The sequence below is a fragment of the Microcaecilia unicolor genome, chromosome 1 (assembly GCF_901765095.1).
Source record: "Microcaecilia unicolor chromosome 1, aMicUni1.1, whole genome shotgun sequence".
In the NCBI taxonomy this organism is placed as follows: Eukaryota; Metazoa; Chordata; class Amphibia; order Gymnophiona; family Siphonopidae; genus Microcaecilia; species Microcaecilia unicolor.
Genome location: NC_044031.1, coordinates 517572477 through 517586071, shown reverse-complemented (window position 1 = coordinate 517586071; position 13595 = coordinate 517572477). Strand labels below are relative to the sequence as shown.

The 13595-nt window shown below is 50.4% G+C and overlaps 1 protein-coding gene across 3 annotated transcripts in view; it reads left to right on the top strand.

The window, feature by feature from the left end:
* Positions 1 to 13595, top strand: part of STAU2 (staufen double-stranded RNA binding protein 2) — a 447934-nt gene that overhangs the window by 137692 nt on the left and 296647 nt on the right. For all 3 annotated transcript variants that reach the window (XM_030215580.1, XM_030215586.1, XM_030215579.1), the window contains exon 6: positions 9661 to 9820. In XM_030215580.1, the coding sequence (XP_030071440.1) occupies positions 9661 to 9820 (160 nt within the window). The remainder of the gene's footprint in view (positions 1 to 9660; positions 9821 to 13595) is intronic.

Here is a 13595-nt window from a genome sequence, read left to right as displayed (position 1 = left end):
CGGGCGGGGATGGGTAAGATTTCTTTCCCCGTGCAACTCTCTACTCCCGACGTCATCTGTTTGAGATCCTCTAGATTTCTACTGGTGACGGGCGCACAGTCCTGCCTTTTCTGTATACGGTGGTTTCTGCCTTTCATCCCATTCCACCTTTTTCTCTTCCCTATTCTATTTGGAAGTGATCAGCGAGTTCCGTTGGTCAACTCTTCGCTTCTTGCTTTGTTCGGGACCATAGGAAGGTACCATAGGAAGGCTCACCATTTTTAGATTGGCAAATGTGGGCATAGTGGTTTTGATGTCAGGAGGAGCAGACCTTTTGTAGAATAGGCGTCAGTGTGATGCTGAAGAGCTGTTCTGCATAAGTGCCATTTTATTCAAAATCCTTTTAGGGGAGCAGCTGCTCCCCTTGCATCCCACCTAGCTACACCTCTGCATAGTGGGGCAGTGCCTGGGATGACCCACTGAGCAGAAGTGACTTCCTACATAGCAGTCTTCTAGTGCTCACCATTTTAAGATTAGCAGATGTAGCTGTGGCAGGATCAGAAGCAGACATATTCAGAATCTGGATAGCCCTAGTTCTCCGAGGACAAGCAGGCTGCTTGTTCTCACTGATGGGTGACGTCCACGGCAGCCCCTCCAATCGGAATCTTCACTAGCAAAGTCCTTTGCTAGCCCTCGCGCGCCCGCGCGCACCGCGCATGCGCGGCCGTCTTCCCGCCCAAAACCGGCTCGTGCCGGCCAGTCTTCTTTCGTCCACACTCGGTACGGTCGTGTTTTCGCCGTGTCGAGCCCCGGAAAGTCGACCTCGCGCGTCCTTTTTTTCGACGTGTTTTTTCTTCGGAAAATCCTTTAAAACTGTTAGGGAAGTGCTCCGGAAGCCCCCTCGGGTTTCGTTTTACCCCTTCCCGTATTTTCAGATTTTGCCCCGGTAAGTTTTCTTTCGTCGTCGGGGTAGGCCTCTTTTCGGCCTCGGTCGAGATTTTTCTCCCTCAAAGTTTTGGTGCTCATTTTCGCCATTTCGGCTTTTGATTTCGCCGGCGTGATTTTTCCGCCCATGACATCGAAGCCTGCCAGCGGCTTCAAGAAGTGCACCCAGTGCGCCCGGGTAATCTCGCTCACTGATAGGCACTCGTCGTGTCTTCAGTGTCTGGGGGCCGAGCACCGTCCTCAGAACTGTAGTCTGTGTTCCCTGTTACAAAGGCGGACTCAGGTAGCGAGATTGGCCCAGTGGAACGTTTTGTTCTCGGGCTGTTCGTCGGCATCGGCACCGGGGGCATCGAGTGCATCGACGTCGTCAGCGTCCAGACCTTCTTCCTCGGCTGCTAGTGTATCGGGTGCATCGAGGCATCGGGTCTCTGCATCGGCGCTGAGGCATCGGGCGACTGCATCGACGTCGGTGGTACCGGGACCTCGTCTGCTGATGTCGTCGGACGGTGGTGCATCGTCTGGAGTGCAGGTGAGGGCTGTCCATTCCCCTGCTGGTGGCGGTGAGCCTTCGGGTGGGTCTCCCCCTACCCTGAGGGCTCCTGCGGTACAGCCCCCCCGAGACCGACCTCCTTCGGCCTCGGCCCCGAGGAAGCGACGGCTGGATTCTACGTCCTCCTCGTCGGTGCCGGGGAGCTCCGGTGACATGCTTCGGAAGAAGTCGAAGAAGCATCGACACCGGTCTCCTCCCCGCGTCGGCACCGAGAGCTCTGGGTCACCGAGGGAGTCGGCACCGAGAGGACCGCTCACCCTCTGTTCAGGAGGTGTCGATGCGCTCCACTCTGGACAGCCCGGAACAGCCTCCACGCCCGGAACAGGTTCTGACGTCGACGCCTGCATCGACCTCTCTGCCTTTCTCTGCAGCCGCTCTGAACGAGAGCCTCCGGGCCGTTCTCCCAGAGATTCTGGGAGAGCTGTTGCGCCCTACCCCTCCGGTACCGGCGGTGCTTGCGCCTCCGGTACCGTCGAGCGTGGCGCCAGCTGGCCCATCGCCCGGGGTGAGGTCCCCGACGTCGGTACCGCGTGCGGTGCCGACTGCGGCCACCTCCCAGGAGGGCTCCCCGACTACGTCGGCGGAGGGAGCTTCGCCGATGCGGGCGAGGGAGTCTACCTCTCGACGCCCCCATCGTGGACGTGGCTCCACGGAGTCGAGCCGGGCGAGGTTGCAGACACAGGTTCGTGAACTTGTGTCTGACACCGAAGGTGAGGCCTCGTGGGAGGAAGAGGAAGACCCCAGATATTTCTCTGACGAGGAGTCTGAGGGTCTTCCTTCTGATCCCACTCCCTCCCCTGAAAGACAGCTTTCTCCTCCTGAGAGTCTGTCTTTCGCTTCCTTTGTCCGGGAGATGTCTACGGCCATCCCCTTCCCGGTGGTTGTGGAGGACGAGCCCAGGGCTGAAATGTTTGAGCTCCTGGACTATCCTTCTCCACCTAAGGAAGCGTCCACTGTTCCCTTGCACCATGTCCTAAAAAAGACATTGCTTGCGAACTGGACAAAACCTCTAACTAATCCCCACATTCCCAAGAAGATCGAGTTCCAGTACCGGATCCATGGGGACCCAGAGCTGATGCGCACCCAGTTGCCTCATGACTCTGGAGTTGTGGATTTGGCCCTAAAGAAGGCTAAGAGTTCTAGGGAGCATGCTTCGGCGCCCCCGGGCAAAGACTCTAGAACCTTAGACTCCTTTGGGAGGAAGGCCTACCATTCTTCTATGCTCGTGGCCAAAATCCAGTCTTACCAGCTCTACACGAGCATACACATGTGGAACAATGTGCGGCAGTTGGCGGGCTTGGTTGATGCGCTCCCTCCTGAGCAAGCCAAGCCATTTCAGGAGGTGGTCAGGCAGCTGAAGGCGTGCAGAAAATTCCTGGCCAGAGGGGTGTATGACACCTTTGATGTTGCGTCCAGGGCCGCTGCTCAAGGTGTGGTGATGCGCAGGCTCTCATGGCTGCGTGCCTCCGACCTGGAGAATAGACTCCAGCAGCGGATTGCGGACTCGCCTTGCCGTGCGGACAATATTTTTGGAGAGAAGGTCGAACAGGTGGTAGAGCATCTCCACCAGCGGGATACCGCATTCGACAAGTTCTCCCGCCGGCAGCCTTCAGCATCTACCTCTACAGGTAGAAGATTTTTCGGGGGAAGGAAGACTGGTCCCTACTCTTCTGGCAAGCGTAGGTACAATCCTCCTTCTCGACAGCCTGTGGCCCAGGCTAAGCCCCAGCGCGCTCGCTCTCGTCAGCAGCGTGCGACTCAGCAAGGCCCCTCGACTCCCCAGCAAAAGCAAGGGACGGGCTTTTGACTGGCTCCAGCAGAGCATAGCCGACATCCAAGTGTCAGTGCCGGGCGACCTGCCGGTCGGGGGGAGGTTGAAAGCTTTTCACCAAAGGTGGCCTCTCATAACCTCCGATCAGTGGGTTCTGCAAATAGTCCGGCAAGGATACACCCTCAATTTGGCCTCCAAACCTCCAAATTGTCCACCGGGAGCTCAGTCTTACAGCTTCCAGCACAAGCAGGTACTTGCAGAAGAACTCTCCGCCCTTCTCAGCGCCAATGCGGTCGAGCCCGTGCCATCCGGGCAAGAGGGGCTGGGATTCTATTCCAGGTACTTCCTTGTGGAAAAGAAAACAGGGGGGATGCGTCCCATCCTAGACCTAAGGGCCCTGAACAAATATCTCGTAAAAGAAAAGTTCAGGATGCTTTCCCTGGGCACCCTCCTTCCCATGATTCAGGAAAACGATTGGCTATGCTCTCTGGACTTGAAGGATGCCTATACACACATCCCGATACTGCCAGCTCACAGACAGTATCTGCGATTTCAGCTGGGCACACGTCACTTCCAGTACTGTGTGCTACCCTTTGGGCTCGCCTCTGCGCCCAGGGTGTTCACAAAGTGCTTGGCTGTAGTAGCAGCGGCACTTCGCAGGCAGGGGGTGCATGTGTTCCCATATCTCGACGATTGGCTGGTGAAGAACACATTCGAGGCAGGAGCCCTGCAGTCCATGCAGATGACTATTCGCCTCCTGGAGCTACTGGGGTTTGTGATAAATTACCCAAAGTCCCATCTCCTCCCAGTGCAGAAACTCGAGTTCATAGGAGCTCTGCTGGATTCTCAGACGGCTCGCGCCTACCTCCCAGAGGCGAGGGCCAGCAACTTGTTGTCCCTCGTCTCGCGGGTACGAGCGTCACAGCTGATCACAGCTCGGCAGATGTTGAGATTGCTGGGCCACATGGCCTCCACAGTTCATGTGACTCCCATGGCCCGCCTTCACATGAGATCTGCTCAATGGACCCTAGCTTCCCAGTGGTTTCAAGCTGCTGGGGATCTAGAAGACGTGATCCACCTGTCTACGAGTTTTCTCGAATCCCTGTATTGGTGGACGATTTGGTCCAATTTGACTCTGGGACGTCCTTTCCAAATTCCTCAGCCACAAAAAGTGCTGACCACGGATGCGTCTCTCCTGGGATGGGGAGCTCATGTCGATGGGCTTCACACCCAAGGAAGCTGGTCCCTCCAGGAACGCGATCTACAGATCAATCTTCTGGAGTTGCGAGCGATCTGGAACGCTCTGAAGGCTTTCAGAGATCGGCTGTCCCACCAAATTATCCAAATTCAGACAGACAACCAGGTTGCCATGTACTACGTCAACAAGCAGGGGGGCACCGGATCTCGCCCCCTGTGTCAGGAAGCCGTCAGCATGTGGCTCTGGGCTCGCCGTCACGGCATGGTGCTCCAAGCCACATATCTGGCAGGCGTAAACAACAGTCTGGCCGACAGGTTGAGCAGGATTATGCAACCTCACGAGTGGTCGCTCAACTCCCGAGTGGTGCGCCAGATCTTCCAAGCGTGGGGCACCCCCTTGGTGGATCTCTTCGCATCTCGAGCCAACCACAAAGTCCCTCAGTTCTGTTCCAGGCTTCAGGCCCACGGCAGACTGGCATCGGATGCCTTCCTCCTGAATTGGGGGGAGGGTCTGCTGTATGCTTATCCTCCCATTCCTCTGGTGGGGAAGACTTTGCTGAAACTCAAGCAAGACCGAGGCACCATGATTCTGATTGCTCCTTTTTGGCCGCGTCAGATCTGGTTCCCTCTTCTTCTGGAGTTATCCTCCGAAGAACCGTGGAGATTGGAGTGTTTTCCGACCCTCATTACGCAGGACGAAGGGGCTCTTCTGCATCCCAGCCTCCGGTCCCTGGCTCTCACGGCCTGGATGTTGAGAGCGTAGACTTTGCCTCTTTGGGTCTGTCAGAGGGTGTCTCCCGCATCTTGCTTGCTTCCAGGAAAGATTCCACTAAGAGGAGTTACTTCTTTCTATGGAGGAGGTTTGCCGTCTGGTGTGACAGCAAGGCCCTAGATCCTCGCTCTTGTTCTACACAGACCCTGCTTGAATACCTTCTGCACTTGTCTGAGTCTGGCCTCAAGACCAACTCTGTAAGGGTTCACCTTAGTGCAATCAGTGCATACCATTACCGTGTGGAAGGTAAGCCGATCTCGGGACAGCCTTTAGTTGTTCGCTTCATGAGAGGTTTGCTTTTGTCAAAGCCCCCTGTCAAGCCTCCTACAGTGTCATGGGATCTCAATGTCGTTCTCACCCAGCTGATGAAACCTCCTTTTGAGCCACTGAATTCCTGCCATCTGAAGTACTTGACCTGGAAGGTCATTTTCTTGGTGGCAGTTACTTCAGCTCGTAGAGTCAGTGAGCTTCAGGCCCTGGTAGCCCAGGCCCCTTACACCAAATTTCATCATAACAGAGTAGTCCTCCGCACTCACCCTAAGTTCTTGCCAAAGGTCGTGTCGGAGTTCCATCTGAACCAGTCAATTGTCTTGCCAACATTCTTTCCCCGTCCTCATTCCTGCCCTGCTGAACGTCAGCTGCACACATTGGACTGCAAGAGAGCATTGGCCTTCTATTTGGAGCGGACACAGCCCAACAGACAGTCCGCCCAATTGTTTGTTTCTTTTGATCCCAATAGGAGGGGAGTGGCTGTGGGGAAACGCATCATATCCAATTGGCTAGCAGATTGCATTTCCTTCACTTACGCCCAGGCTGGGCTGGCTCTTGAGGGTCATGTCACGGCTCATAATGTTAGAGCCATGGCTGCGTCGGTAGCCCACTTGAAGTCAGCCTCCATTGAAGAAATTTGCAAAGCTGCGACGTGGTCATCTGTCCACACATTCACATCTCATTACTGCCTGCAGCAGGATACCCGACGCGACAGTCGGTTCGGGCAGTCAGTTCTTCAGAACCTGTTTGGGCTTTAGGATCCAACTCCACCCCCCGAGGGCCCTGTTTGTTCTGTGCCAGGCTGCACTCTCAGTTAGTTGGTAAATTTTTTAGGTCAATCTCAGTTATGTCCTCGCCGTTGCGAGGCCCAATTGACCATGGTTGTTGTTTTGAGTGAGCCTGGGGGCTAGGGATACCCCATCAGTGAGAACAAGCAGCCTGCTTGTCCTCGGAGAAAGCGAATGCTACATACCTGTAGAAGGTATTCTCCGAGGACAGCAGGCTGATTGTTCTCACAAACCCGCCTGCCTCCCCTTTGGAGTTGTGTCTTCCCTTGTCTTTGTCTTGCTACATATGAGACTGGCCGACACGAGCCGGTTTCGGGCGGGAAGACGGCCGCGCGGTGCGCGCGGGTGCGCGAGGGCTAGCAAAGGACTTTGCTAGTGAAGATTCCGATTGGAGGGGCTGCCGTGGACGTCACCCATCAGTGAGAACAATCAGCCTGCTGTCCTCGGAGAATACCTTCTACAGGTATGTAGCATTCGCTGTATATAGGAAGGTGGCGACTCCTTACAAAACACCCACACTGCGGTAGGATCGTCAGATTCCTGACCTGCTGAGCAGGAATGCCTCCTGGCATACCCTCGTTGTCCTCTGGCTGGTCACAAGAAAGGGGATCTGGTTTCAAGAGCCGCAGTGGCCGTTGGCTGAGAGAGGCAATTTCTTCAGCTGGCCTCTGTATGGGACAGTCTCTCCCGTTGCGGGTGGCAGCGCTTTCTTCCAGAGCGCAGTTGACTTCCTTTTTCGTGTCCCGTCTGGCTTCCGTGGCTGCCCTTTGCAGTTCGGCCACTTGGTCCTCTGTCCTGCTATGGATGGCATTTTTGCAGATCACCCACTTGATCTGCTGTCCTTCCCTTGCAAAGCTTTGCAGGCTTGGCATGGCAGCGCTAGGCATTCCAGATTTGACGTGGCAGAAAATGTAACTGCGGCCTGTGGATCATTGCTCCAGTCTGCTGAGGTTGTAGTACACCCCCCCCCCCCCCCCCCCCCCCCACACACTTGAGGACTGCTTTGGTACATCCCACAAGTCTCTGGATTGAGCTGTGGGATGCTATGGAAGGTAAAATTAGTTCTTACCTGATAATTTTCTTTCCATTAGTCCCAACAGATCAATCCAGAGGCCTGCCCTTTGTTGTTCTGGGTTGAGTGTTTTCTTCTAGTTGCCTCAGTTTCATCAGATTCCTTCATTTGATTTTTGGCTACAAAAAAAAAAAAGGCAAAACATAAAGAAAACCTTCTGTTACCCTCCCGCAGGAGGGTTTATGCAGGCAGGAGAGGACTTCCTCTTTCGTCTTCCATTGCTTTTGTATCAACAATACTGAAGTTAAGGTGACATGCAATGTATTACCCCCATATGGCCAGTCCCAGATATCTTTATGATCTCCCCTCGTGGCTTTCCTGCAAAATACTGGGTGCTGACAGACACCCTGCTAGATCTGCTCCACGTGGGGGTGGTAGAGTATGTGTTTTTCACATAGCAAGGCAGAGGCTGCTGCTCTTTTTCATGGTGCCAAAGAATGGAGACTCTTAGGCATCAATGCCAAGTGCTGCATTTGGTAATTGTTTTCTTATGTCTGTGTGAGTTTTTTACCTAATTGGATCTGACCGAGGCCTATCTTCACATTCACATCAGAGCGGCTCTCAAGTGCTGTTTATGCTTCTGTGTCCTGGGGAAGCAATTTCAGTTCCATGCTCTCCTATTCAGTCTGGTGATGGCTCCATTCACCTTCTTTGAAGGTGGTGGTAGCCCAGCTGGTCTCCTAAGGAATCCGGGTGTATCCCTATCTTGACGAGTGGCTGGTCAGAGCTGGTCTAGAATGATCAACCCCAGGCAATTCAGCTCTTGTAGAGCTTGGGCTGGATAGTGACTCACACCAAGAGTCTGGCTTCCTCTTAACAATTGGAGTATCTGGAAGTGACTATGCTTCCTTTATCTAAAGAGAGTGCATACCCACATGGGGAGGCATGCAAGTTGTGGTAAGTATCTCAGATTTGTAATAGGGAAACATCCCCTCCAGTATCACATATTGCTCATTGGATTAATGTCAGCAACACTGGTATTCACAAAATGCTCAGCCAATGATACAGTGATTCACCAATGTAGATTTTGGGTGAACATCTCCTGAGGCCACTTAATTAATTAACACAAACACAAGCATACAGTTGGTTTTGTCATAATTTATCTCAAATCCTACTGAAGTCATTGGAGTTCAGAGGAGCTCTGCTAGGCATTCCCGGGCAAAAGACTTTCTTGATATCCATCATGAAAGGAGGAGTCAGCAGCAGTGGTGTACCAAGGTGGGGGTGGTCCGCCCCGGGTGCACGCCGCTGGGGGGGTGCCGCGGCGCACGCCTGTCAGCTAAGTTCGCTGACTTCGCTAACTTCGCTGCAGCTCCCTCTGCCCTCCAAACCATCAAATTACCTACTGTGTGCCTAAATATTGGAGAAACCTGTAGGGTGGAAGACGATTATAATGGTGTACAGTAGGTTTTATTCTATTCCTGGAGGGCTGAGAATACAAAATAAAGGAGTTATGGTAGGAATTGTACCTGAGTGCTGTTGTTTAAAGCCCATTGTATTGACCACTAGACTGCCTCTCTGATCTGCAAGGATGTCAGTGTGGCTATGGGGCTCATTTTCAAAACACTTAGACTTACAAAGTTCCATAAGTTACTATGTGACTCATTTTCAAAAGAGAAAAACGTCCAAAAAGTGGCATAAATCTGCATTTGGATGTTTTTCTGTGAAGTCCGTCAGAAGTGCGTTCAAATCACAACGAGGCGTGTTAAGGGCGGGATCTGGGCGTTCCTAAGACTTGGATGTTTTTCAGTCATAGTGAAACAGAACAAAACTGGCCAGGACCAAAACTAAGATGCTTTGAGGTTGACCTGTTTTTATGATGAATAAGGCACAAAAAGGTGCCCTAAATGACCAGATGACCACTGGAGGGAATCAGGGGTGATCTCCCTTACTTGCCTAGTGGTCACTGTGGACTTATATGTCATATTGAAAATGCCATGTAACTTTATAAGTCTAAGTGCTTTGAAAATGAGCACCTATGTAACTGTAAGTTTAAGTGCTTTTAAAATATGCCTCTATTTCTCTAAAAATGATGTGAGACAGACGTTCTAGTGCCTGTTTTTTGGTGTTTATGTTGGATGTGACACTTTGGAAATTGGATCTTCTTTTTAGATGTCTTCTGTGCAAATATGTCCATCTTAGGCCATTTTCAAAAGTGAAATACAGGCATTTTTCCTGTTTGAAAATGACTCTCATGGGTGAGGTTTTTTTTTTTTTAATGTAATGAGCTAAACGTCCCAGTTCTTAGATGCTTTTTCGAGAATGCTCCTCCACATTTTTAGATATAATTTGAATCGTTGTGTTTACTTTTTCTAGGTACCATTGTCCAATACCTAAAATCTTTTATGTTCAGCTGACTGTGGGCAACATTGAGTTTTTGGGGGAAGGAAAGACCCGTCAAGCTGCTAGACACAATGCTGCAATGAAAGCCCTTCAGGCTCTTCGGAATGAGCCCATCCCTGAGAAATCACCCCTGGTAAGTGAATTTATGAACTCTACAAAACAAGATCAGGTCATATACCAAAGCATTTCATTTTAAGTTTGTGTTTCTGAAATTGCATGTTTTCATTTCCATTTAGATGGTAAAAACCATTGTCACAGATAGGTCCTTTTAACTTAGTTCTCTGACGGGTCCTTTTACTATAACTTAGTGTGTACGAAATGCTGTGTGTCCTATTATATACCTGTGGGCCATGTGGCAGCACTCACTGAGCTTCAGTAAAAGGACCCCTGAGTCAGGAACTCTGTAATAACGTTCCTATTTTTGATGATAGTGATGGTCATTGGCATACTTTTTACATGTTTCATTTACAACATTTAAGTGGATTCTTTACTAAGGGCTTCTATCTAGCAACTTGCATATCTAATATACAGCCCTCTTACACAACTTAATGCAAAGGACAATTACAGACAACAATATTCTTTAAATCCAGCTGTTCTGGGCCTCTATGTTCCAAACTGCAGTCTATGAGCTTTTAACACTGCAAACCACCACCATTTACAAACAACCAATTAAACTTCCCTAATCCTAGCTTCTCAGTTCTTCCTGGCTTTTTTGTCTTTGCCTGTTATGACATTAATGTAATCAGGAGGTTATTTACCATGGATATCTAGTCAGCAACATTCCCAGTTGACATAAAGTCCTCTGGTACAACTTGAAACCGCTGCAGTTAGTTTTTCCAGCTTGTTTCCTCAGCACATATTACCTGCCCAAAAATTCCATACTATTAGGTGGATACTTTACTATGGCTACTACTCAGTAGCTTGCATAGCAAAACCAGCTTCCCAGAACACACAATTCTTTTATACCACAACAGCACATTTTCCAGGAAACTACAACCTCCCTTCATGGATATGAGAACTAAACCTCACTGGTTTCCACCTTTCTGTTTTTTCCCTATCCATCTTGCAGCTTTTCTTTTTTCTTCTCTTTGCATCTCTTCTGCAGAGAGTCTATTCTTCCATTACGTTACTTCCAATTATTCCTGGATGTGTGGGTAGTCCATTACGTTACTTCCAATTATTCCTGGATGTGTGGGTAGTCATGTCCATCAACCTGAAGGTGGAGATAGAGAATGCAGAACTGAGCTGCACTATATAAGCCCCTGCCACCAGCCTAGTTCTTCAGTATTTTCTATCTCCAGCAGGTAGATGGACAGACTCCTCTGTCTCTGGTTCTGAAGCCTAGGCTCCTGGTCTTCATTTGAGCATAGTGGGCAGTTGTACTGCATTTCAGCTCATGGTCAGTCGTTGGGTGTTCCGTCAATGGATCTCATTGTAACCAACGCTAAGGTCTTGTGGTTTTTCAGCTGCCACAGGGAGTGGGACACTCTAGGCCTGGACGCCCTTCTGCAGGCTTGACCAAGCAAGAGATTGCTGTACATATTTCCTCCATGGCTGATGATCGACTGGATGTTGAACAGAGTGGTGGGCCATCGGGGCCAGGTGATTCTGGTGGTCCCGGACTGGCTGCGGCATCAGTGGTATGCAGATCTGGTGCAGTTGTTGGATGGGGAGCCATTGCTGTTCCCTCAGGCTCGGGGTCTTCTCTGACAGGGTCCAGTGTTCATGGAGCATCCCTCTCCCATTGATCTTATGGCCTGCCCTTTGAGCGGGCTCAGCTGAGGTAGAAAGGCTATTTGGATTAAGTCATTGCGGTCTTGCTTCAAGCTGGGAAGCGTTCTACTTCCTCGGTGTATGCACGCTTATGGTGCACCTTTGAGGGCTAGTGTGCCAAAGGGAGTGTGGATCCTTTTTCTTCTTCCGTTGGTCACATACTGGCATTCTTGCAGTCGGGTGCACAAGGGTCTGGCATTAGGCGCATTGAAGTTTCAGGTGGCAGCCTTGGCATGTTTATCAGGCTGCTTGCAGAGCATGTCTTTGGCGACGCACCCCAATGTGTTGCATTTCCTGAAGGAAATGAGTTGGCTTCGTCTGCCTTTTCGGGTGCCCTTTTTGGAATGAGATCTCAATCTAGTCCTTCGGTCACTGCAGTGGTCTCTCTTTGAGCCCCTTCAGAGGGCGACCTTGAAAGATCTCGCGCTGAAGATGGTGTTTTTAGTGGCGATTACTTCTGTGTGTCACATTTCAGGGCTTCAGGCACTTTCTTGGGATCACTTTCTTCGGTTTTCGAAGGCAGGGATTTTGCTTTGGATAGTGCTTTCTTTTATGTCTAAAGTGGTGTTAGCTTTTCACGTTGGGAAGATGTAGGGGCACAGTTCGCCTCTCTCTGGTGAATGACATTCATTCGGATAGGTTTTTGTCCTATTTGGCAAGCAGATGGGTCTCATGGTGTCCAAGGTGTCTTTTGCTCATTGGTTCAAGGAGGCTGCGGCCTTGACCTGTGTTCTGGAGGGAAGGTCTCCCCTGCAGGTCTTAAAGATACACTCTACCAGGGGTACAGTGACTTCTTGGATGGAGGTCTCCTTGCCCTCTCCAGTGGATATCTGTAAGGTGGTGACGTGTGTGTCACTGCATACCTTTAGTAAACACTGTCAATTTGATGTTGCAGCACTGTCGGAGGCTATGTTTGGGGAGTAGGTTCTGCGTGCGGCGGGGCCAGGTTCCCACCCTTGTAGAGATAGCTTTTGAACATCCCACACATCCTGGAATAGTGGGAAGTAACTTAGTGGAAGGAGAAATTAGGTGTTACCTGATAATTTTCTTTCCATTAGTTCGTCACACTAGTCCAAGAACCCACCCAGGGTTTGACGCCTTCCTTGGCAGCTTTCTGTGCACTTTTCTTTTGCATCCTTCCAGGGGCCAGGACTTCAGGTCATTTAGTAAGATTTGGTGCTTATGTTGCTGAACATGCTCCTGTTCTGGGTTTCATTCTCTCCTGCTTAATGACTTATACTGAAGAACTGGGCTGGTGGCAGGGGTCTACATAGTGGAACTCAGTTCTGTAATTCTCTGTCTCCACCTGCTGGTCAATGGGCATGACTACCAAAATGTCCTGGAATAGTGTGAAGAACTAATGGTGTCATGGAATAGTGTGAAGAACTAATGGAAAGAAAATTATCAGGTAAGCCCTAATTTCTCCTTCCCCATTTACAACATATACTGCTGATTGGTTCCAGGTGCTCTATTACCATCCTCTGTTTTCTGAATTCCTGAGTGGCCTAGTGGTTAGGGTGGTGGACTTTGGTCCTGAGGAACTGAGTTCGATTCCCACTTCAGGCACAGGCAGCTCCTTGTGACTCTGGGCAAGTCACTTAACCCTCCATTGCCCCATGTAAGCCGCATTGAGCCTGCCATGAGTGGGAAAGCGTGGGGTACAAATGTAACAAAAATATGTTACTACTATGAGCTCACTCCTAGGGTCTACTTCTCCCAGGATCCTTATGAACTCACATGTTCTCAGAGCGCTCCTATAATTCTCTTCAGCTCTCTCTAGCACCAAACTGTGTCATAACCATGCTTTTTAATTTTTTTTTTTTTCAAAAGATAAGGAGGATTACCTAGTCACATCAAATGATTGGTGACATCATTTGATACTGCTGATACAGAAAACATTTTGAGAGCTTTCCAGAAAAATCACAAAGACCCTCAGGACATGAGTAACAGTTTCCTTGTCTTTGGAGAAGTATAGCACGTCTTGCTTTGTTGTTTTCCCCCAAGAGCGATAAAATAATTTTTCACTGATTGTTAGCTGCTACTTTGGCGAAGTTTATGGATAGACCTAGGAAATGAGAAAACTCATTCTTCCTGCTATCACTGAAGATTGATCTCTGGGGGTTTCAGTACAAAGC